The 24,848-nt window shown below is 33.6% G+C and overlaps 3 protein-coding genes across 8 annotated transcripts in view; 1 reads left to right on the top strand and 2 right to left on the bottom strand.

Annotated features, from left to right (window-relative positions):
• The window catches only part of Ctr1a (Copper transporter 1A), a 315,878-nt gene that overhangs the window by 3,243 nt on the left and 287,787 nt on the right, over positions 1-24,848 (bottom strand). The gene's annotated exons all lie outside the window — the stretch shown is intronic.
• On the top strand, positions 894-17,902 carry LOC113392260 (bromodomain-containing protein 3-like). Of its 4 annotated transcripts, none has more exons than XM_064220868.1 (21): positions 894-1,409; positions 3,728-3,794; positions 3,869-4,014; positions 4,102-4,158; positions 4,312-4,482; positions 4,569-4,763; positions 4,847-5,140; positions 5,236-5,334; positions 5,418-5,567; positions 5,777-5,956; positions 6,061-6,308; positions 6,426-6,757; positions 7,139-7,429; positions 7,519-7,677; positions 7,764-7,886; positions 8,136-8,252; positions 12,242-12,309; positions 12,393-13,424; positions 13,506-13,648; positions 14,411-14,597; positions 14,792-15,853. In XM_064220868.1, the coding sequence occupies exons 3-21, from the start codon at positions 3,970-3,972 to the stop codon at positions 14,855-14,857; spliced, it is 3,957 nt and encodes a 1,318-aa protein (XP_064076938.1). In that variant the 5' UTR covers positions 894-1,409; positions 3,728-3,794; positions 3,869-3,969; the 3' UTR covers positions 14,858-15,853. The 4 variants fall into 4 exon arrangements, with proteins under 4 accessions (XP_064076938.1, XP_026484385.2, XP_064076940.1 ...); XM_026628600.2 differs by having other exon boundaries at positions 895-1,409; positions 12,390-13,424; XM_064220870.1 differs by lacking the exons at positions 14,411-14,597; positions 14,792-15,853 and adding an exon at positions 17,893-17,902 and having other exon boundaries at positions 895-1,409; positions 12,390-13,424; positions 13,506-13,667.
• On the bottom strand, positions 17,762-24,544 carry LOC113392263 (uncharacterized). Of its 3 annotated transcripts, none has more exons than XM_026628607.2 (11): positions 24,189-24,544; positions 22,457-22,669; positions 21,967-22,260; positions 21,668-21,813; positions 21,537-21,590; positions 21,341-21,423; positions 20,619-20,814; positions 20,069-20,236; positions 19,870-19,979; positions 18,875-19,790; positions 17,762-18,281 (listed from the first exon to the last, which is right to left on the bottom strand). In XM_026628607.2, exons 1-11 carry the CDS (start codon positions 24,202-24,204, stop codon positions 17,889-17,891), a joined length of 2,589 nt encoding a protein of 862 aa, XP_026484392.1. In that variant the 5' UTR covers positions 24,205-24,544; the 3' UTR covers positions 17,762-17,888. The 3 variants fall into 3 exon arrangements, with proteins under 3 accessions (XP_026484392.1, XP_026484390.1, XP_026484391.1); XM_026628605.2 differs by having other exon boundaries at positions 21,495-21,590; positions 24,189-24,543; XM_026628606.2 differs by lacking the exon at positions 24,189-24,544 and adding an exon at positions 23,491-23,609 and having other exon boundaries at positions 21,495-21,590; positions 22,457-22,667.

The raw sequence follows: 24,848 nt of genomic DNA, 5'->3' as shown, positions 1-24,848 counted from the left end.
ACATTTCTTACGTTGCCAGGGGAAATAATTGTTTTACAAATGATGTATTGTGAAAACAGAAACTATATATTTTTTTAATTGAAAACAAAACCTTCATAATTTGACGAGAGAGAAAATCGTTTTTGATGAATAATTGATGATTTACTTTGCTAGATCTCAATTTATTTCATTACAAGTCCACTAGTGTCATCACGATTCAAAATTTGGATATTTTTAAACATATTCTTAAGTGAAAATTATATAAAATATTTCTACATACATTCTTTGATGTGATAATAACTGTTTGATTATACATTCGTAATCATTTAAATATTATTAAATACTTACGTTTATACAAAATACTGTTTTATTTTTCAAAGATTCTATAGCGCATTTTATATTTATTGCTTAAGAAATATTAACCATCCTCTTCATTGCCACGTGTGTCACGATCCTTGGGGACTACGATATCATGTTCCCCCTGTGTCTTTAGTTACATTGACTCGCTCTCCTTTTAAACCGGAACATACAATACTACGTATTATTGTTTGGTGGAAGAATATGTCACAAATCGATGCAACCTATTACCTATCCTATATATAAACGGACCTGTACAAAGGTCCGTGCCCAAGTAAATTTATTCAAATAGACCTGTCAAACTGTATTCTGCGAATCAGTCGACATAATTCATTCCTTCCCTTTTAACAAATAAGTGTGATAACGGAGAGATCTAATGCTGTAATCTACTTTAAAAAATACACATTTATTAATACCTCAACTTCAATAAATAATTCCAGAATTAAAAAAAAAAAATTAATTCATTAGAGGCAACATATTTTTTATTATATTCAATAATAGCTTATTTACTCTGTACTAATTTAAGGGAGGGAAAGCAGCAGCGCGAAAGCGCGGACGCGGGAGAGTTGATTGATCAAGATTTGAGGTTGAGTTGGGGGCGCCACTGAGCGCTAAATGGCTTATGCATACTGATTTAATTTTCGTAGTGCATTCTTTTGAATCCTATGAATACTATGAAACCTAATGTCATCCTCTCACCAAAATTCAAAATATAAATGTTTTACACGTTTTTCTATATTATTTTTATATTATTTTGATTTTCAGAATGAAATAGTGACAAATGTATTTTAGATATGATTAAAGACGCTAGTCACTCGCTTCATGCTTGGCGGCCATGTCTGAAGCCCGCTTGGACCTTTGAGAGTTCGTGTTGTGCTATTCTTTGTATAAAAAAGACAGTGGTTTTTGTTTCCGATAAGACGATGAATTTATAACTACATTAAAAGACTATGAACTTTGTTAAATGTGGAGTGTTTTATATAGTGAAGCAAATCGATAAAATTTGCTTCTGCAGAAGTTACTCCAACATCGTATTTTTAGTTCATCCGCCATATTGGCGTTGATATATCTTCGTAAGTCTTTTTTCATAATTTCTTAGCTTGTTTCGAAATTGAAACATTATAATTTTGTTATTTTGCTAGTATTTTAAATGGTCTGTGTAATGTATAATAGTAGAGTCTGCATGACTTGGTTATTAAGCAATATTTCAACATTTTTGATTTGGCCTCTAGGCGAGTGGTTTTCACCAAATTCTTTAAGTCCTAGGCTTACTTATGTAAGTAGATACAAAGGCTACAAAATCTGAAATATAATTTGGACATTAAAATTCTCTTTGCTTACATATATAACAATATAGGTATACGCAGTAATCGATATAACAATTTTACTCTTATGTACCTTTTATATTTTATTTTAGTGTTAAATTCATTGTTTTCCTTTAATTTTACTATAAATATAGATGTTTATAATAAACAAACAACTTTTATTAAAATTTCATCCCTCACACCCTTTAATTCAGTTAAATAATAAGTTGTGTCAAGGAACATTCTAGATCTTAAAAATACCAGTCTCCATTCTCCTTTTAGCTTGTTAGAGACGTAAGGTTATCCAATTTTAATCCAATTGTTTTTAAAGTGTCCATTTGTTTTGACAGCTAATACTGAGGTAATGATATGTGGATCACAATTTAGTGATATACTTGTTTTCCTATAAAATAGCATTGATGGTATGGGTGCAGGGCTTTAAAAACTATAGAAGCATGATTAACCAAAAATCTTACTTAATGATGCATGGTGATTTCTCATTGATTTTAACTTTTTTTCTTAGTTATATTGGCGTGTTTTACTAAAAAAAATCACACAGAAGCCTATATATTAATATATTATTAAGTTATTTATTGATCAGGCCCTACCCAATTTTTTTTAGGCCAAACATGTTTGAAGAATTTGTAGTCTTAATAAAAATAGAGATATAAGTAAAAGAATTGACACAAGTGTCAGTGACTAATATATATATATAATTTTCTATTTAATGAGAATCTTATATTACTTGCAATTAATTAAATGATTGAATGCTGCAAAATACAAATTATAAATAAAAATCTTATTTGTTATTTTTAATATGGTGAGTAATCACACACACTCAAGCTAAAATTAATATCTTCAAAATCAGTACAAAATCATAAATAAAAAATGTTAATAACCTCTTTTCTGAAGATTTTAATGTTTGCCATGTAAGTTATTTATGTTGCAATAAATTTATATCTATTAAAATTGTTATTTAAACCTAAAAATCATAAATCACAATTATTGGTCTTAATTTTTATATTATAACCTAAAATCAATACATTTGCTATTTAAATCTTTCGAACATTACTCTACAGTCAGCGTTAGGAAAACAACAAATATAAAAATAATCTGTGGTAATTATTTCAATTTATGCTAGGGACTATATTGTTATAATACTTATTATTTCTTAAATGTAAAATAGAGTCAAAATATTTTGTAATAGAGAATTCATCAGCTTGACTAGTTCAAATTACTGACGGAAAAGATTGTAGTGATTGCTTCTTCTTAATAAACAAAAGCTTATATATTCATACAAATATATCATCATTATTAGTGGAGCATTGCCTTTAAAATGTATGTATTGCAAGTGGTCCAGTTATTGGATATGTGTTAAAATATAATCAATTATTTTAGTGTATAAAGATTTCAAAAGACTATATTCTGTAAAAAGTTTTGCTTGCTTTGCTTAAATGTGTTTTTTTTAACCTGAACGAGTTAACTGTGCTGTAAAATATTATATGCAATGAAACCTGAAATGGTTTCTGCATATTTAAGAAACTATCATGAAAAGTGTTTTTAAGTTATCAGAAATTCTAAGACCATATAGTTTCAAATTATCCAGGTTATGCTGTAATCTGTTGATAAATTGTCTTGAAGGTTAATTAATGTAACAAAAGTGTTTGAATACCTGCATGAACATTTGGACTATATTTATTATCAGGCTCTTTATAATTATGTAATAAAATTATTAACAATTTTGAATTAGTATGTCTGTCTGCTATCATATGTGGCCAAGTGAAGTTAATCTCGAGTATGGAATGTTAAGTAGGGCTTTTTGGATGAATAAGCATAGTCAATAATAAATATTTGTACTTTTGTTTCATTTCCTCTACATTGGTTAACAATTTCTGCATTGCATAAAGTATTTAATATTTTTTTATTTGCTTAAATATGCAAAATAAACAAAAAATATGTTATTACATTTGGCATTGTTATATATTATAAACAAATGCTTTTATTATGCTATATATATTTTTTACTATGTATGTTTTGGAAATAAAAACTATAAAATTCTTTAGCATTTATAATATATATCATTTCAGGTTCAAGAAACTAAGTTGGTGAAAACACGAATTCCTAAGCAATACGGACACTGCATGAATGTGCAAGGTAAAGTGTAATCCAAGCATATTTTATATCCAGCATAGTATTTTTTAACTAATTTATTTTTTAATTTTCTCTAGGTCTAAAAATATTTAAATGAAAAAAATGAAGTATACCTAGGTGCAAATGCACCTCATTATATTATGATAGACTCGTTATATGGTAAAAGAGGGTATAGCTGATGCCTCTTAGCCAGAAATTGGATGAGCCTCTTGTTACAATTGAGGTGAGGATTTTATCATTTAACATTAGCGGCTAAAATTGTATTTGTAAACAACAGTTACTATAGTTTTTGCGTGGTCTTGGCAGGTAGATTGCAGACTCCAGCACAATGCAGCAGGCAGTCGATCCCCTCGCTACAACAAGCACTGTAAGTTATGTAAATTAAAAAAATACGAATTATGACAAAATTGTAAATATTATCTTCAATATTAAAGTGGTACTGTGCTGTAATCTCTTGTAATGTGCAAAAATATATAGTCAGTCCAACAGTGCATTAAACGTTTTTTTTTTACTATTGTAGCCCTCGGCGGAACCAGTCAATGGCGCGTCCTCCGAGGACGTTCCACGCCGGCAAGGCCGGATAACCAATCAGCTACAGTTCCTCCAAAAGAATGTTATTAAGGCAGTGTGGAAACACAAATTTGCATGGCCCTTTCACCAACCCGTAGATGCAAAAAAATTAAATATTCCTGTAAGTGTAATATTTAATATATATTTCTATGTTTAAAAATCAAAGTTCCATATAAGGTTGCCTATATAAACAATTTTAATTTTCAGGATTACCACAAAATCATCAAAAAACCTATGGATTTAGGTACAATAAAAAAGCGTCTCGAGTCAAACTACTATTATTCCGCTCAAGAATGCATTCAGGATTTCAACACAATGTTCACAAATTGTTATGTTTACAATAAACCAGGGGAAGATGTTGTCGTAATGGCGCAAACACTAGAAAAGTTATTTTTAAATCGGGTAAAGGATATTTGTAAACCATACCTTAAAAAGTTCGTTATTCAATCTGAAAAAAATGATAAACGATTCATAAAAACCTTTAGATAGCGCAAATGGACAAGGAAGAAAAAGAAATTGAGATGCCCTCGAACAGCGGGAAGGGCGGAGTCAAAAAGCGCACGGGAGGTTCGAGTGGGGGAGTGACGGCGAGCGGAGCGACGGCGGGCGCGGGCGCACCCGCAGCGAGCGCGGCGCTGGGTGCGCGGACCTCTGCCGTCAAGCCAATGGCGCCTGCGCCGCACCCCGCCTTCGTGGGTTCCACCAATACCACGACCACGCCCACGCTTACGGCGCCTTCGGTTACGCCGCCCGCTACACACACTGGACTCCCGCAACAGGTATGCACATTTAATACGCGACGCGACATATATTTTTTTCGCACATGAATATAATTTTTTATTAATGTGTGTAATATTTTAATAATTAATTATAGGTAGCAACTCAACCTTCCAATTTCCATGTGACTCAAGCCCCAGCGCAACCAGTCGCTACAATACCAGCCGTCACGCTATCACAGACCCAACCTGCTAAGGTAATATAAGTTACTAACAAAAAAAAATTATATATTTTTATCTTTAGAAAACATGTTAAATTTATATCGTCTTTTGTTAATAGGTAAAAAAAGGCGTTAAGAGAAAAGCTGATACCACAACACCTATGGGTAGTTCATTTGAAGGCGGCTATACAACTCCCACTATCGAACAGCAGAGCGGACCTAAACCTGCCAAAATTTCTACCAGAAGAGAAAGTGGCAGACAGAAAAAAGTAGGTTATAGAGATTTTAAAAATAAGAACTAGAAACATTGTGATAATATCGCTAAACAACTCATCATAGTTCCATCCCCATTATTTTATGTGTATAATATAATTACATCAGCTAATCGCTTTAATAATAATTAAACTAATATTACTTTTGCTGACAATGTATTAGAGTCGACTGTATTTGACAAGATATTAATACAAGTCGTTTCCAGGCGGGTCGAGTCGGAGATGACGGGTTCAAAATGGGCGGCTTGTCGCCCAGCGTGGGAGCGGCCGGAGCGTCGCACCACGCCGCGCTCACGCCGCAGTTAGCCAAGAGCAAGGAGAAGCTGTCCGACGCGCTCAAGAGCTGCAACGAAATATTGAAAGAGCTCTTTTCTAAGAAACACTCCGTAAGATTACTTACCTGTTGTATTTTCTTGAAAGATCGTAATGCGATTTGTTTTATATTTTAATGTTTAGATCTGAGCTATTTAGATTTAACGATTTTCTACAGGGTTACGCGTGGCCGTTTTACAAACCCGTTGATGCCGAGTTGCTCGGTCTACATGATTATTTTGATATTATTAAGAAACCTATGGACCTCGGGACCGTTAAACAGAAGATGGATGGTAGAGCATATAAGACGGCCGCGGAATTCGCGGCAGATGTCCGTTTAATATTCACAAATTGTTACAAATATAATCCACCCGATCACGACGTGGTTGCTATGGCCCGAAAGTTACAAGATGTTTTTGAAATGAGGTGAGAAACATAATTATTATACTGAATAAAACATTAAAAATAAATAATGAATATTGTAAAAAAATTTTGTAATTTAAAAAAGTTTTTTTACTATTTTTTTTATCATTTGATCTACAGGTATGCCAAGATTCCTGATGAACCGAGTCATGTAGGAGTACCACATATAGATAAAGGGAGCTCAGCCTCTAGCTCAGAATCGGGCTCCGAATCTGAATCTGAATCGGATGACTCAGAGGAAGAAAGAAACAATAAAGTGAAATTGTTAGAAAAGGAACTTCTTGCACTCCAGGAAAAAATGCGAAAGCTTGTCGAAGAGTCCAATAATAAGAAGAAAGCTAAAAAGAAAGTGAAAGACAAAACAAAAAAACAAATAACAAACAATGCTGTTCCTAAAACAAATGCTGTTGCGGGCTATGGTGCGAAAGCAAACAATATTGGTGAAAATTTGGGTAAGTGTTATTTATTAATTATAAATATAAATTATGCCTATTTTATATAAAATAGGATTTTTGAAAATAGTTTAAGTCTTAGCTTTAATTTCTTTTCGGCCAGAATTCTTAATATGATTTTTATGCGTGACTAAAATTAACATTTCGTCTTTATAATATTTACAATTGTATTGTAATAAACTCAATCACAATATCGCCTAGTTCCTTCGATTTATGTAGAATTTACCTTTAATATGAACTTTATCAGTCAGGCAATCGAACCCGTCATATAGTTCTCTTCCAAAACTAGAATAGACACATCAGATGGATAACGAAATACGAAAGCGCAAAAAGACGACTAGGAAATGACGGATAATGGGTAACGCTTAGTATCGTCGACAGCGACGAGTGGCGTTCGCGGCAAGACTGGCAGCAAGCGCGGTGCGGGCGCGGCCGGCGGGGTGAGCGCGGCCAGCGCGGGCAAAGCGGCGGCGCGGGGCGCGCCCGCTAAGAAGAAGAGCTCCACGCCCACCGCCGCGCCGCCGCACCACGCGCCCGCGCACCACGCGCACCACGCGCACCACGCACACCACGCGCACCACGCGCATCCCGATACCGACGACGAGGACCTCGCCAAGCCCATGTCATACGACGAGAAGAGGCAGCTCTCGCTTGACATCAACAAGTTGCCTGGTTAGTATTGCCTTTTTTGTAATGTGAATGTCGCTTTCACTTTTTAAAAAAATTCAAATCGATATTAACATCATTTATTTTTCGTTCAGGTGATAAATTGGGAAAGGTTGTACACATAATTCAAAGCAGAGAACCTTCACTGCGAGATTCCAATCCAGATGAAATCGAAATAGATTTTGAAACATTAAAACCATCTACACTTAGAGAATTAGAAAACTATGTAGCTTCATGTCTTCGGAAGAAAACACGTAAGATTTTTTAATTTTTAAAAATAATATCTTCAAATATAATCTGTCAAGATGAGTATTGTCTAAATATACTTGAATTTTTTTAGATCGAAAAGTGTCTGGCAAATCTAAGGATGAGCAGATGGCTGAGAAAAAGCAAGAATTAGAAAAAAGGTTGCAAGATGTATCAGGGCAATTAGGAACAAATAAGAAACAGCAACCCAAAAAAGGTGACTGAAATGATTTAATAATCAGTTATTGCATAGGTAATGAGTAATATGTACTTTGTGTAAACCTCTTATACAAAATGACTACTTGAGGTATTTTAATATACATATATATATAAATAAATGCTATGCTGGCTAATTATATGAAGGCATCATTAAATATATTATAATTCATTAAATCATACAACAGTTATAAATATTATTTGATGTTGTCTGATGTTAATATGTAATTAACTCCCATTGTGGTCGCAGAGGGCTGCAAGGAGGGCTTAGGCGGCGGAATGTCATCGTCGTCCAGTTCATCCGACTCGTCCAACTCCTCGTCCAGCACCGACACCAGCTCGTCCGACAGCAGCGACAGCGAAGCAGGTTAGACACACGGCGCCTTAATTGTCCCTTGCAGCTAGCGCTCGAACTCGCGCGTTACGACTTAGACTTACATTTAATGTTACGTGCATTTAATTAAGAGATATCTTCGTGTTGCGATGAACGTTTTCGAAATGCTTGAGATCTATGATTAGTTTTAGGTTAGATCCGATTGTTCATATCTAAGAATTAAATCTGAGAGGTTTTCACCTTTGCCAGTATTTTTTTTTAATATGTGATCTATCGCGGTACTATGTTTCGAATTGTACGTGGGACGGGTTAATGCCGTTTTAATATTTTATTCTAGTCTGAAAATGTCAGTGACAGAATGAATGGTATGTCCGTAATGTCTAGAATAACCGATCAGATTGTGAACATTTTAAAGACAAATTAGATTTTAATGAGACCTACTTGTGTAGATCCTCTTTATGTCCGTGTGATGGATAAACCTTAACTTTTTTTTTATTTATTGACATTTAATTTTGAGAGTGATATTATTTATTGATCCAGATTGATAATTAATTAATTGTTATTTTTATCTCAAATAACGATCTTGAGTGGAATAATTTGGTCAATATATGAATGCTTACCAAACTGAAAGTTGAGACTGCTTGTTGTATGCTGTTTTGTGTCAAACAGATTTTTTAACAATCCTACACTTTCACCTCACATTCATACAATTTTATATGTTTTAAACACAGTATGACAATCTTAGGCGAAACAACCTCGCAATAATTCTCTTATTAAATTTAGTACTTATTACTTTGAAGAATGTAGATTATTAGATGTGTGCATGAGTTTGCGTGCGTGCGTTGCAGAACTAGTTCTGTATGATGATTTATATTACTGTGATATTGGAAAGAGGGAAACGACTCTTTTTATTCGATCAGACAGTCATTGAGATCCAAAATTTTTGAGCATAATAAGAAATGTTGGTAAAGGCACAAAACAGTTAAGTCATTGGTAAGGAGGAGAAGCCAGCTTTGGTGTTCGCTGACACTCGTAACTGGTGCCGGTAAGAGAATTTTTTATTTGGTTTGATTTCATAAACCAATAGGAAATACCTTTTCACATTAATATTTTTAACTATATCATGTCCTCAAGTGCGAAGCTATTTCATTTGCATCCTTAAAATTTTATTATCTCGGAATAAATATTTATTGGAAACTTCAGATCTCACGGTTACTAATCGCTTTAGTGTGGAATTGATAAGAATAAAGTGCGCGTAAGTTGCGGAGGCGGTAGGACGACGCCGGAGGAGCCAGTCTGCCACGGTATGCAAACAATTGTGTAAGGACGGACACATTTAGCAAGCAAAATTATCACACCTTCTTACACCCCTGCTCTCTCGTACCGCGAGGATGTATTCTAGTGACATGTTGTAGTTAAAAAAATTAATTCTTGAAAAGGTATGGTTTATTGGTTGAACGCTTGTTATTCGATGCTTGCTCCCAAAATTCAACGCGACGTGTGATCGAAATCGAATATCACTCAATATACCCAAAGCTGGCCTCCTTCCTTCCACAAATTGTTTGCAAACTTGTATACATACTACTATATAAAAAAAATGTTGATGGTACCGATGAATGTTAAATAAAATGTTAATTAAATTAGGCCCTGCCGCTGTAGAATCTTTTACTTATTTGTAATTTTTATTTTACACAGCTGAATATTTGTATTTTGTATGTAGTTAGCTTCGCCACAAAATTGTACTTTGTGTTATGCCCAATTGAAGGAGGGAGGAAAATGGTGCAATAATTTGCGTGTGTCACGACAGGTGCCTGACAACAAGTAAAAAGTACTTTGGAAATTTTGACATTTGAGTCAATTTGATTTTTATAAATTTTCCAGTCATTAAATATTTACACTTTATTTATGGACACATTAAGAGTATTGCATCTAAATATCAAATTATGGACGCTTTGTTATTTTATTTGATTAAAATAGTAGATGATCTACAATATATGAACATTGCGAAACGTCATGACTGTGACTGGAACATTATGATAAATATCTACTATTATGTATGTTAAAATTTTACTTTTAATTAGCTTAATTGATAAATATAATTTTAGGAGCTTTAGGTCTTATAAAAAACAAATATATATATAGCATTTTATAGAGTATTGTAATATCTCAATTTATCTTATTTATTTTATATACATACAGAGTTAATTTGTTCAATAAAATTATTGATTCACAAAGCATACTTTGTGAATTTCTTAATGTTACTAAAATATATGCAAGACTTAAACCATTTTAGTATTTTCCTGAGAAGTGTTTGACCTTTAGAAATGATGAAATAATGTTACATGGGTAACAACACATTTACGACATCACAAATTGTGATTTGGGTTGAGTCTTGATAATTTTAGCTAAATATCTATCATTGTTTTAATTCACTTTTAGAAGATTTTATAATATTTATTTTATATGATATTATTTAAAATACCTGCTTCAATGTAAGACTAATCAAAATTGGGCTAACAGTATTTTAATATAAGTTATTTAAAGGTAAAAGAAAATCGACATTTGTACATTCCTGATGATTTCTAAGAAATAGGAATTATGTAAAAATTAAAGCAATAGGATTTCACACAAGTACAATATTTACATTATGTAGCAATTAGTTTTACATTTGACGGAACCAAAGGGGAACAAATCTGTTTTCCATTGCTGTTTCTTATACTAACTCAAACGTTTTTAGTTTTACCTTGTACATACATATATATTATATTTATACTATATATATTTAAAAACTGTTTTTTTTTTGGGTTAATATATTAATTGCCTTCGTCTTTTATTATGTATTATGTTTGAAATCCTCGCTTTTCTAGGGCCAAGGTTAAAGAACAAAATAGTCGATCGTATATTCTCTTGTTAGCATTTTGCAAATAAGTTTATGGAGATTATAAATGTCAAATGTTAAAAGTATGAACTTGGATATTAATTTGCTTAAAATGACATGTATAGATGTTTTCAATTAGTTTTTAAAAAAGTTTTAGTAAATATTTGGTACAATTAAATAATATTGCGCGACGTTTAATTTTGATGTAGATTTTTGATGTGTGTAAACAGAAACACCATGTGTAAATTTTATATAAGATTTATTTAATCAACCCTCATGTCTTTTAAATTGATTAGATAATAAGAATGAGTGGTAATGAAAAAACTTTGTATATAATTCAATATATTACAAAAATTTAAGTAAAACTTTTAAGTAACATATTTTGAATTTTATTTTCTTCCCTGAGATCTGAAGTTTCATTATTGTTTAAGTGCGTTAAAGGTATTTCTTCCTATCAATGTGTTTTTTTTAAATAACCTTCTTTTCAATATCTACAGATGTTACTACAGCTCGTCAATTACTTGGCAAGTTAATTAAAAAATAAAGGGGATTTCACAATCGTGATAATATAGATTCGTAACTTAAGAGGAGAGAGTTGGGTTATAATTAGTGACTAATTTGTGTGTATCTGATTCTATAAAGGAAGTCTTTTTATGCAATATTTACTAACAGCAAGCTAAATTATTTATTAAATTGTTGGATATATCTATTCAATTAGTCACGTACTACTTTCGAGGATTGGTTTTATTACCGTAAAAATACATTTGCATTAGCCATTTAAATAATTACACAAAAAGATTAAATTAATAGAATCATTAAAGACTTTCTTATAGAATGTGGCACGATAAATCACTTATGTATCTTAAATTAGTTTTAAATAATTTGCGACCCCAACAGATTGTTTCATAATTGTGAAAACGAATTGTCCGTCTGATAAACGATCATGACAATAATTTGAAAAGGTTATTAAGAGACATAAACGTGTAATTATTAAAATTTTAAGGGTCTGAAGAATTCCTTTAGGTTAAAAAAATAAGTCACTGCAAGTTAATGGATACCGTAGGTAGGTGATACGTATATTACAATTGAATATTATTTATCAATTGCTAATCTATTTTCGTCAAGTAACTTTCGATCATTGCAGGTACGAGTGCCGGCAAACCTTCCAAGAAGAAACTCAAGAAACAAGCACAACAAGTTCCTTCGCAAACTGTAAATATCATTCACATACAGAAAATTAACATTACAAACGAATCGGATTCGACTGATGATCGTCACGAACTTAATTCCAGAAGCCGGTCCCGCAGGTAGTGGTGCCCGTGGCCCCGCTGCCTGCGCCCGTCGAGCCACCGCGCGTCGAGCCGAAGCCGGAGCCGCCCGCGCCCGCGCCCGCCTCCGCGCCCTCGCCCGCGCCCGACGCTAAGCTGCCGCCCGCGGCCAGCGCGCCGCTCGCGCCGCCCGCCGCGCCGCCAGTGCATGCGCCCGCGCCCAACGCGCCCGACTCCTCGAATGTGCCTGCCCTCAGAGAGGAGCCTCAGAAGCCCCCTATGAAAACCGAGCCCCGTAATGGCCTCGATAAAGTAGACGCCTCGCACTACATAGACCCTATCGAGCGATCGCTCGCCAGTCTCGAGCGAAGCCTGCAAGCAGATGTGCCGATGGATGTTAGCGTTAGCGCGTCTGAATCATCGATGCGACTCGAGGAGTTCGCTTTGCCGAAGCCTTCGATCATGCCGGATGCGACGCATCACAATCTGATGGCTCAGCTTGGAGGCCTGACGGATATGACTCATGTCACCGAACAGATAAAAAATGAAATGTATCCTCAACCCCATAATGGCTTTGTGGAAAAGAATACATCGCAAGAGCGGGAAATGTTGAGGCCTGATATTAATCCTAACATACCGTGCTTAACGACTGCTCCTCCAGTTTCCTCTATATTTGACCCCGTGTACTCTGTACCCCACACGCACTCTGTAACGGCACAATCACATCTAAACATCCCAAATACTCCTAATTTGATACCACCGGTGATTAAGAAGGAGGAAGTAAAACCTTTGTTAACGCCGAAACCGATCGAAGATCTTATGGGAGTACCTAATATGATTGGCAACAATATTACTGATAGAGTAAAGTACGAAATAGATAAAAAAGTAGAAGACACCAAGAACTCTAATTTTGCTCAAGCTTTTAAGCTTAAACAAGAGCAGAATTTGAAGAATGCTAGTTCTTGGTCGTCTTTGGCACAAGCCGGTAGTCCTCAGAGTGTCCCGAACATTGGTGTTAATAATCAAATAAAACAGAAACCAGTAATGGACAGTTTTCAAGTAAGATATGTTATGTTTTTATGTATCATGGTTTATTCATGTGTTATTTCGTGGTGCTTAATGAATTTTCTATTCTAATAGGCCTTTAAGAAACAAGCTCGTGAAAAGATTGATCGACAACGAGCTTTAATAGAACAACAAGAACTCAGAAAGAAGGAGCAAGCGGAAAGAGAAAGACAGCGTCAAGAAACAGAAAGGCGGCATCCCGAAGATGATAAAATGAGGTAATATTTCCTGACTTTACTAAAGCATCGGAATAATATCTTATCTCGAAGCGTAGACTACGATTGGTAGTTTCCAGTGTAGATGTGTCAGTTATTTACTTACATAATGCTGTGTTAAAATTGCAACATAGTATAAAAGTATACCTTAGTTGTTTTATAAAATGTACATTCATCAATGTAGTAAGCACACACTTAAAGCATTTCCTACTTGCTAAAGCTAGAGAGATAAAACAAGTTAATATTATTTTTTTCATAAAATAAGATGATTAAAATAGTGATCATCAAATTGTATAAGTATAATACTGGGTGTATTTCATACATAATTGAGTCATCGAATTATAAAAAAATTAAAGAAGATTTAATATATAGTGCGAAGTTTTATTTTATTTGCACACGAGATTATAGATACAAATACAGATAACCTTATTTTTGTTCCTGTTATAGGACAGTATTTTTATTAAAAACAATAATTAATAAACTTGAAACTTATCACCCAACATAATATTACAATAGGTATTATACTTACCGTACGTCGTTAATTGGGTAAGAAATCGGAGAGACCGGAGGCCCATAAATACGAACTACTGTAATGATTTTGTTCTATTACGTGATATTGAAAATGTATAGCGTTTATTGTTACTATATTATATTACGTTAAAAGTTTTGACATGTTATTTTAAACATAACCGTAAAATTATTGATGGTCCAAATTGGGCTGCTTATTATCTCAGAATAAAGAAAGTTTTTTGGTGTTACTCGCAGGGTGGGTGTAAGCGCGCGCAAAGCGGAGAGCGCGGAGGTGTCGTCGCCGGCGGTGTCGCCCGTGGCGCGCGGCTCGCCCCCCGCCGCGCCCGCCGCGCCGCCCGCGCCCGCCGCGCCCGACAAGCCGCCCGCCTCCGAGCGCGACCGACTGCGTCAGCGCGAGCAGGAGCGTCGACGTCGGGAAGCGGTAAGCCATAAGCCACTATGCATCACATGTTTACGGATTCCATTTCGACGCAATTCAATATTATACTATACAATGTTTCTTCTCTTCCTGATAGCTCTATGCATCCCTTTTCCTACTATGTAATATGACAATTGATTAATGCATCTTATTTCGCAAACTATAAAGTGTTTCTTCTAAAGACTTTTTTTTTTCAGATGGCAGGCCAGATAGATATGAATATGCAAAGCGACTTGATGGCAGCGTTTGAAGAATCGTTGTAATTCATTGCGCGGACATTATTATAGTTGTACATATGAGTATATAAAATAAATATTATTGTCAATGCAATCTATACAATGGTGATAGTATGACACCGGAGTGACTTTGTGATCGTTTTGTGTGTGAAACTGTTGACTAACATGTGGTTAAGTGCTGTGAATAGATATACATATTATAAATTAAACTGTTGTACCATCAATTTTGACTTCGTGGTTGCGTGCTATAGGCCTTTACAAGGGGGTTGCATTTTAAAATAAACTGTATTATAATAAGTTTGTATGCAAGTTCTTGATGTAAACTCTCTTTACATTCGTAAGCCTATAATATATTTATATTTTGTTCTAGGAGCGTCTTCTACCTTCCGAACTTGTTTTATAGTATGTACTAATAAATAGAATGGTAGTCATATTGAAATTGGGAAAAATCAAAAATGTTTTATTTTATGTAATTGATAAATAGACAATCAACTTTTAACCGTGAAATCTGTTATTCTTCGTGTGTTTTCACATTGCATTATGGCACGACAGTACGTTAGTTACTCACGTTTAGTCGACTTCATATAATCGAGTAGGATCTTTTTAAAACCCTCAGATTAGCCACGATGCAATGAGATAACAGCCTACGTTATGTATTTAATAGTAAATGGAATTTCTGTTACGTGTTCGATTTTCGATAAATATTGCTTAATGTTAGTAGATTTTTTATCATTCTGTCAACAGTAAACAGATCAAATGTCATACATTTGATTTGAAAATATATTTATTTTACATTGGAATATGTCTTTTTATGTTTTGTAGTTAGCTAACTCCAGTGGAAAATGTATAAAAGTATTATCGAAATTCAACATACTCATAAGTTTATAGGATGAGTAAGTGATACAATACCGACCGAAATACGAAAAATTGTATATTGTTAAGCAAATTATAATTTCAGCCATTTTACCAGACTCAAATCAAAATGTAGATATAAAGTAAAATATATTGACATTCCATAATGTACTGTGTTGTTTAAATTAATGTATAATTTTTAAAACGACATGTATTTATAAATTATCTGGATCCACACATTTTAAATCGTACAGCCGCTAAATAAATCTTATATCTACAAGTTTAAAATGAAAATTCATTTATTGATTTATTTTACGCACACCTCAGATTTTTAACAATAAATTTGGCATTTCTTCAACTTACATTTATTTTGATAATTGTAAATCTGTGTAATTTTTGGATTATGAAGCTGATTGCAAATGTCCAGATAATTTGATAGCATATGACACAATCAAATTAATATAAGAGGTCCCATGTGAAAACAGTCCTTCGAATTATCGTGAGCTGTAAGTCCCAATTTCCTTACTCATGAATATGGGTATATTTTCGTAATCGTTTTCAACTGAAGCTTCTTATTTCAACTAATAAATTTTGACGTGCAAAATCATGATTTCAATTAAAACTTAACCAATTTAGGTTTACGGCTTGAAAACACGTTCCGCTAGTTAATCTAGTATCACGCATTAATTCGAAAAGATCAAGTTAAAGTTTAAAATATTGATGCGAATATCGCAGCTGAAGTTTATTTTATGTTATTTTTAAACGTTAGCAAGGAAAAAGGAAATCGAGATAGACAGTGGCGACTGATCGCTTTGTCTTTGTATGTATAGTAATATTTATTATATGGAGAGAATTTTGAAGCACATTTTTTTTTGTATGTACCTAATTATTTATTAAATTAGATAAAAAGCGTTTGGTTACCTTTTTTGTAAATTGTAATAATTTTTCCAACGCAATTTCCCGTTTTAAAAATAAAATATTAAGTCATCATCTTCTTTTTCTTCAAGTATATATTTGTTAATTGTATTAAAACACTATATTTCTTTCTAATAAGTCTACTAAATGTGAATTGGCTACACATTCTCGTTCCCTAGCATTGGCCTCATGTCGCTTATTGGTGCAACTATGTTACCGTCAGTAAAATAAGGGCCTAGTCACAGAACACAAACTTTCTATAGCCTATTTCAATGGCAGAAATTGAAAACCTTGAATTGACATGACGGCACAGATATAGACCATATCTAAAGTAATCCATAGTATTTGTTATGGATTCGTCAAACATGAGGATTTTTTTGAATGTCTGCGACGTTATCGAAACTTCGTAAGTGAAACCAAAGTGGATACAAGTAGTTAATTGGAATATGTTGTATTGTAAATAAATAAATAAAAATATATTCTAGAACTGTTCGAAATTCAAATAGCAGCGCTATTAGTAAATCTAAGGTGTGTTGTATCTTCACGTCGGCTATTGGAATAGGCTATACGTGGGTACAGTATTAAAACAAATCCCGATGGGTCAATTGGTAGACCTTAACCGAAAATCATGGTGTCAATTCCGGGCAAATAATTAAAATCAAATGCTAATTTATTTCGTATTAGATAACATAATTCATGTGGAACCCTTTTGAACGAAATGCCTACATAAATGCAATTATTGAATGGTGAAACGAGAAACCTTTTTTTTCCGAACATCAATTATCCATTAAATAAACAGGATGTTTTTAATTAATTTCAAACACACCTATTATATAAGACAAGGAAAACTATAAATTTGATAAGATTACTTAGGAAAACCTACATGACCAATGAAAATTTGACAGATGTTGAAAACTAAGTTTATATTTTACACCCACATACACAATTTCATATTTTCTCACATCTCCCATAAAATCTCAAGTTAGATCGTGTCGATAACCTTTCTCTAAATTTTTTCTACCAATGGAAAATTAATCATTTGAGATATGTATTTATGTTATAAAAGAATAATGTGATAATAATCCAGGACGATCTCTATCTTATGTCGTCACTAAATTAGAATTAATTTGCAACATATAAAATTATGAAATGAAACAACGTAAAAAGGTTGGAATAATAATATATCACATTCCTTGATCTTACTGTACAACTAAATTAGGCTACAGACAAGCACTTATATATTAAAATTACAATAATATGTATATTTAAATAAATTCATGTGCGCCTCGGCCTACGAGGCGGAGTCCCACTCGATGAGGTAGGCGGGGAGGTGTCCCGGCACGAGCCTGCGCGCGAGCACGCGGTACGTCTGGCCGGCGCGGAAGTACGACTGCACGCTGGACTTGAGCGCGGACAACTGTCGAGCATCTACTTCGGGAGCGCCGCTGCTTGCCTTGTGAGGGCTCAGCTGTAAGCTCTTCACGCTGTTATTACTGCTAGCGCTATTGTTTGTGTTGCGACGCGCGTTCTCATAGTAATTCTTCTCTTGTCTCTGTCTCAGTCTTCTCCCATGGAATTTAACATTGTTTATGTTATGGGGGGCGGGTGGTGTGATGTCACCATTTTCGGTTGGCGTCTGAGCAGTCTTAGAAGCGTCATCTGGCAGTGGACATGATTTGTTGAGCTGAAATAAATTGACACATTGTCATTAAAAAAATAGAGAACTCGATTTTTTTAATAATTTAATAACAAGATTAATCTTTTAGATAGTTTTTTTGTTTCCGAATAGGTAGATATATTTGACAATCAATGCTTCTTTATAGTAAAGTGATTTTGACTTCAAATATAAAATGCTGCTCTCATATACCGCGAAAACAATGTTTTTTGTCTTTTTGCTGTCTAGTTTCTTTTGTTTTCACAGACATTTTTAAATATTTTTTAAGCACGACAGACTACTGTCGTGCTTAAAAATTATGCTTATTAATTTGGCAAGAAAATTATATAATATGTACTTTACTTTATACTTTATTGTGCATCACACAGAGAAAATAAATAAATACAGCATAGATCCAGCCATAATAAAAGACGCGTACAGTTTTTGCAACCTTATCGCTGCATAGTTATACTTATTGGGATCTCCTCCAGGTAACCAACTATGTAATGTATATGATCATTCTCTCTGTAGGTCAGACTGCAGTTTTGTTATTATAATCTTTATACAAGTAAATTATATTAATAAGCCGCACACGTTTAACCGACATGATAAAAAGGAAATACCTGTAATTGCAAATGCTTCCGCGGCCGTCTATACTTTCTTCTTTTAACCTCTCCATTAGGGCCTATTACAATATCCTTCTCACTCAATTTTCTTTTCAAAGGTCGCACCATGGGACCCATAAGAGGATTTAGTTGACTTGGCAATGAGAATCTCGAATGATAATGACTTCTACCATTTTGTTTATTATACACATTTATGTTTGATGAGAATGGTGTTTTCGATGGATATGTGTTTTGCATTAAAAATGGATTATTTTTGCCTTGAAAATCTTTCAATGGTGGTATAATAGCGTCAAGCGTCCCTCTACTGGATGTTTCGTCACCGGAGGACTCCATGTCATGCGTAAAACTGCTGCTATATGGAGGTAAGCTGTCCATATGTTGGAGTGACATTATTTTGGAATGTTCAATAATGTTCTTAGTGGATAACTTAGAGACTTCTAGGTTCATAGTGGCTATTCGCGAGGTATGTTTGTTAATATTAATGTTACAAGAGTCATTAATGCTCGAGTGAATATCATCAGTATTGTCTTTGGGTATATTATCTAACTTAACAGAGCATGGTAAAAGGGAAGTGTCGAGAGATGGCACTGGAGAGTTTTCACATGTAGATTTAGCTTCATTTGATTCTGACTCATTTATTTCTGATATTTTTTCTAAAGCATCTTCTTTGGCATCGGATTTCCTAGCAGTGGACGTACACACGGAGGGAGATGGTTGATCGTCACGTTCCGTTGTTTTAACAGACTCATAGGAACTAGCTGAATCATTTTCAGAGTTAGAATTCGAATTTAGATTTTCGTGGAAGCGTTTACCCATCATCAGATTCAACCAGTGGCCATCTACTGGCACTATCATATGTTGATTATGACTTTTATAGGAACTTTTTTCGTTGTTACTACTGGAAGGTTGTGAACTGAAACAAAAAATTATGTATGGTTATTTAGTAAAAACAATTAATTAATATATTTTTTCTTGGTTACACTTTTAATTACCTATCGTCAATAGATAAAACTGTTTGCGGCGAGGGTGCCCGTGACAAAAACCGTAGTCGTGGAGCGTATTCCCGTACAATTTCATCAGTCAATGGCTCTCCTTTTTTAATCTGTAAAAAAATAAAATTATTCGTTTCATAAAGTTTACATAAATATGATATTACTCTATTTATATGACTCAAAATATATAACATAATACCTGCTCCAACGCCGACAATTGTAACGGCGGCGGCGGTGGACGGCGCAAGCGCAGGCCCCAGATGGTTGCACGTTTCTTCATCTCGCGACCGCACTTAAATCTCTTTCTCGATGAAGTCAAAGCCGTTAGTATCTTTTCGCGTCGCTCGTTCACCGGAGTCCTCCACATCTATTTTAATAATGGATTGGTGTTTTATATGGTTCTTACTTATTTTTATTTAAGTAAGCTTGTATTTTATGTAAGTTTTCATTCCGTTGTTAGAATTTTTAATGTTAATATACTCATACCAACACTACACACTACTTTGAATGGATACTTATTTATGAAATACTACAATTATCTCTTTTTTTTTTTTGAGTTTGGATAGTAGCCCCCTTCTTCATATCTAGTTTATTGTACTCGCTAAGGATATTTTTGAGATAACAATGTAGAAGTTTTGGTAAATTATGTAAGCATTAACCTTAAACCAGTAAATTAACAAAAATGTGGTGTATGTAAATGTGATGTACATACAATTTTATCATGGTGATGACATAAAAATAATACTCACCTTTTCAGGCAGTTGCAATGCATGCCAATTGTCCATAATGTAGGGCATGATGACGGTATCGAGGTCGAAGTAGTTGGGCGCGTTATATACCGTCAAGTTGTACAGCGCGAGATGTGCCAGTTCCAGCCAGCACAGCTCCAGCCGTCGCAGGTATTCCTGGCCGCCGTTGCACTTCGCACAGGCGAATATGTATAGCCTGCAATATTACTTCAATATTATACCTATGTTTATACAATTATTATTCATCATTACTAATTTTTCATGCCATTTGTCTGGATTCTGCACACATTCAAAAAGGATTTTGTTGATTTCCCGACACCATTTGGGGCCACATTTGGGATACTCGAAAGTTTTGTGCTACCATAAATTATTAAATATAAAAAGTTAAGTATATAAATTATAAAAAAGTTATAATCGATTTCTTGCTTATTAACTTTCTTAAATATAAAAATTTTACTCTTTAAATCAATTATACAAATGTATTTGATAACATTTTTAGGCCATAGGTAGCATTCAATAAAATGTACATAACAAGAAAAAAAGTATGATTGCTCATTCTCCTAGTTTTTTCACATACATTTAGAATAATGTGGCATGTTACATGTCAGGGAAAACAAAATAAGTCCTTGTAAATCCAGAATTCATTAGTCAAAATATTATAAATCCACATAACATAAATATATATTGCATCTTAAAAAAAGTTAAACATTTTTTTAACTTACTTATCCCCGGCATACAATGGATATTGTAAACTTGAAACACATCTTTGGTGGAACCAACGGGAACATCGACAACATAGTAACATCTGAAACAAACCATAATTGTTAACTACAATAAAATACTGCAGATATTAACTTGCAGTATAAATTGACATACTTGCGCAAGCCAATCACTTTTTTCACCACAATAACAGTGTACCTCATTTTGATTATTCCCAGCATCCGATGCAGTTGATGACGTAGTCGACGCAGTCTGAAAATAGAAATACTTATTGTATTTAAATTTTCATCTTTGGTTTAATTAAAAATATTTGCTTGATCGAAACCAACATCACAGGGTGGTGTAAGCTCTTGTTGTTGCCGTCTCTGTTGTCCTCCCTTGAACCTGAACAGGTCAGACCGTTTTGATGCTCTGTTCTCTGCGGCAGCCACTCTGTATCGTTGGTCGACACATCGCTTGCAATGCCATGATGCACCTAAAATGAATTAACTGGTTTTATGAACTTGATATATCTCAGATAGTGTTGCATCTGTTATAGCTTTATTTGTAACTATTTCAATTATATCTTTGGAAATAATACTTAAATAGTAGCAATCAAGGGCAGAAAATTAAGTAAAGTTAATCTTACCATTAATCCACGCCTCAACTGGGGGCGTGTGACACTTCGCGTGATAGCCTCTCCCGCACATATCGCATGCGATGATCGCGTTGGCTGCGGGGCTCGCTGCCGGGCCCTCCCTACGCTTGCATACCACGCACATGATTCTGCCGTCGTCTGCGGGAGGCACGCTGAGCAGCTTGAGCGTGGATACCGGCGCCCAGGCGTGCGTGCCGTCGCCGAACTTGACGAGGCACCGCGCCACGCCCGTGCCCACTTCGCACGAATCGTTGTCATTGTTTGTGCTCAGCTCTACTATTGTCCCTGTTGAAGTTAAATTTGTAACACAATCGTAACCAATCGTTAATTGTTAAATATGACAACTAGTAATCATATTTATTGCCTAAATACTGACTACAAGCAACCAGACATTGTCTTGGGCTATTAAATAGTAACCAAAACTTAAACCATCAATACAAATAAGTGAGTGTCTATTTATTGCTTAATTATAAAATCAAACCTAAATAATATCTTCCATCTTTGTTGGGTACGAGGACATCGTCGCCGCAATGGAAGGGGTTTGTGGTAGCCTTTTCAGTGTTGGTAGTAGAGTCTGGCATGGCATCCTGTGTTTCTTCTTCTTTTTTCTCATTCTTTTTGTTAGCGCATGGTGTAATTGTTTTGTCAAAGTCGTTTAGCAGTGCATCGATCAGTGACAACTGCGTTGAGACCTCTTTGAAGAAAGAAATAGCTACTATTAATATACATACTATTACTAATAATATACATAAATTTTGTGATTAATTAATTAATCTTGTGCCACTGTGTGCATCATTAGTATTATTAGCAAGAGGTTATTTAATATTTATGTATGTATTGTGGGTTTTTAATGTTACAAACAACATGCTAAATTAACATCTAATTGTCTTTCAATGGAAATAATAAATGTATCATGATGGCTAACATATTTTTACCAGCAAATTAACAAACTAGGTTTCTTTACATTTTAGTTAATCTTACTAATACAAAATCTTTCTCTCTTATTCTCAATTCTTCTCTTTGATAAAACCTATAATATTATAGTTTTTTTTTTAAATTAGGTTGTATTCATAAACAATGTGGTTCTCTTAAAAAACATAAATAAACATACATATGAACATGCAGGTATAAAAATTTATATATAATTCAGGGGGACTTTGAACACATTATAGTAATTTCTAAATTGAAGTTAAATGCTACTAGCCATATGATTACAATTACACACCCAAATTCTTATTACGCAGTGAATAAAAATAAATCCTTCACATGTTCCAACATTTCTCAAGTCAAGCCTCAAGTCACATAGTTTATGAACACCTTCTAAAGATTATTGTAATAGATATGATAAGGTGTATTTAGAATAGCTACTAAGTTTCAAGTTGGCAACTAAATATTACTATATATCTCATTTTTAATACTATTTAAGAGTGTACTGCCCACATGATTGAAACATAAACTAAACAATTCAAAGGCACAAAAATTAAAAAAATTCAAATTTAGTAATTATATACTCACTTGAAATAACATATTTCCAATATTAGTCAGCAAAAATAGAAGAAAATTTTATATACTTATTTATACATTACTTATATAAAAGAAATATTACATATTTTAACCACTAGTCTACTGTAATCTTGAAGTTCTATATTTTTTTAATACTTGGATATTATTATACTATTTTAAAAACTGTTTGTTTAAAACTATTTAATTCTAATTTTGAAAGAGATTATTAGTTTAGCTGATTATGGTTTCTTAAGATTATTTATGAGAAAAAAATATTTTTAAAAATTGTAAAATATTCCTTTAATAGAGAAAAGATGTTATTACTTATGTTCCAAGGAGTTTTTATGAAATAATTATTTAGAAAAAACGTAATGACAAGTTAACTTGATGGCTGGTTAATATTTTGAAGAAAAATCTATTGTAAGTATTACTTTACCTCTATTAAATGTAGTCGGAAATTAGAAACTTAACTTTTGTTACAAATAACAGTCGACGTGTTATATAGGTTTTAACCAGCGAATGCTGAATATTAATCAAAACTTTGCTGTTCATTAAAACCGCACTATTAAATATAATAATGGATAAAACTGAACGTTATTATTAACACTTCTTTTATATCATGATAATATGCTCAATCTTCCAAATTTTATGAGCGATATGTTATATGTCGTATAATAAATGATTAAGCGTGACAATAAACCGGCACTTACCAGCGTTAATGTCCATTTTAAATTTGCTCTTATGTATAAGAAACGGAATATTAAAACTGTATTTAAAATTCGTAATTCATACTAAAAGAACAAACACTATAAGCATTGGCGCTATTGCGGCCATTATAGTAGTCAAACCTATTGCTGTTTTCCCGCGGTAACAAAATTGAAACTGTTATATATCAAACAACCTTAGCAGTAAATTATTTATTTATGTTTTTATTTGTCCATTTCATTGATTAAACGATATTAAAATACGTAAATTATACTTAGTTATAGTAAAAGTCTGTACAAAATAGCCCTATAAATCCTAAAGTCGAATATGAATATTTTACAGATATATTTAATGCACAGAGTATTAAATAATTAGGTTTAGAAATGAAGAATTGGAATGACTGACTCGAATGATCACTCGGATATAAAGTATATTCGGATCTAACCTTATTGTGGTATCGAACTTAAGGGGTAACAAAAAAAACAAATTATTATTCACAGTGTACCAAATAATAAAATCGCATTATAGTTGTACTTAATTTTGGTTCAGTTTACTTTATCTAAAAATGAGAATATTTTTTTGTAGGATTAGGGTAATGTAGACGAAAAAAAAAAAAAATCATATTTAGAATAGGTTGAATTTGTACCTATGAATTCTTTAACTAC

Source organism: Vanessa tameamea, chromosome 5 (assembly GCF_037043105.1).
Source record: "Vanessa tameamea isolate UH-Manoa-2023 chromosome 5, ilVanTame1 primary haplotype, whole genome shotgun sequence".
Lineage (NCBI taxonomy): Eukaryota > Metazoa > Arthropoda > Insecta > Lepidoptera > Nymphalidae > Vanessa > Vanessa tameamea.
Note: the sequence above shows the minus strand (reverse complement) of the source record. Positions and strands in the feature narration are given on the sequence as shown.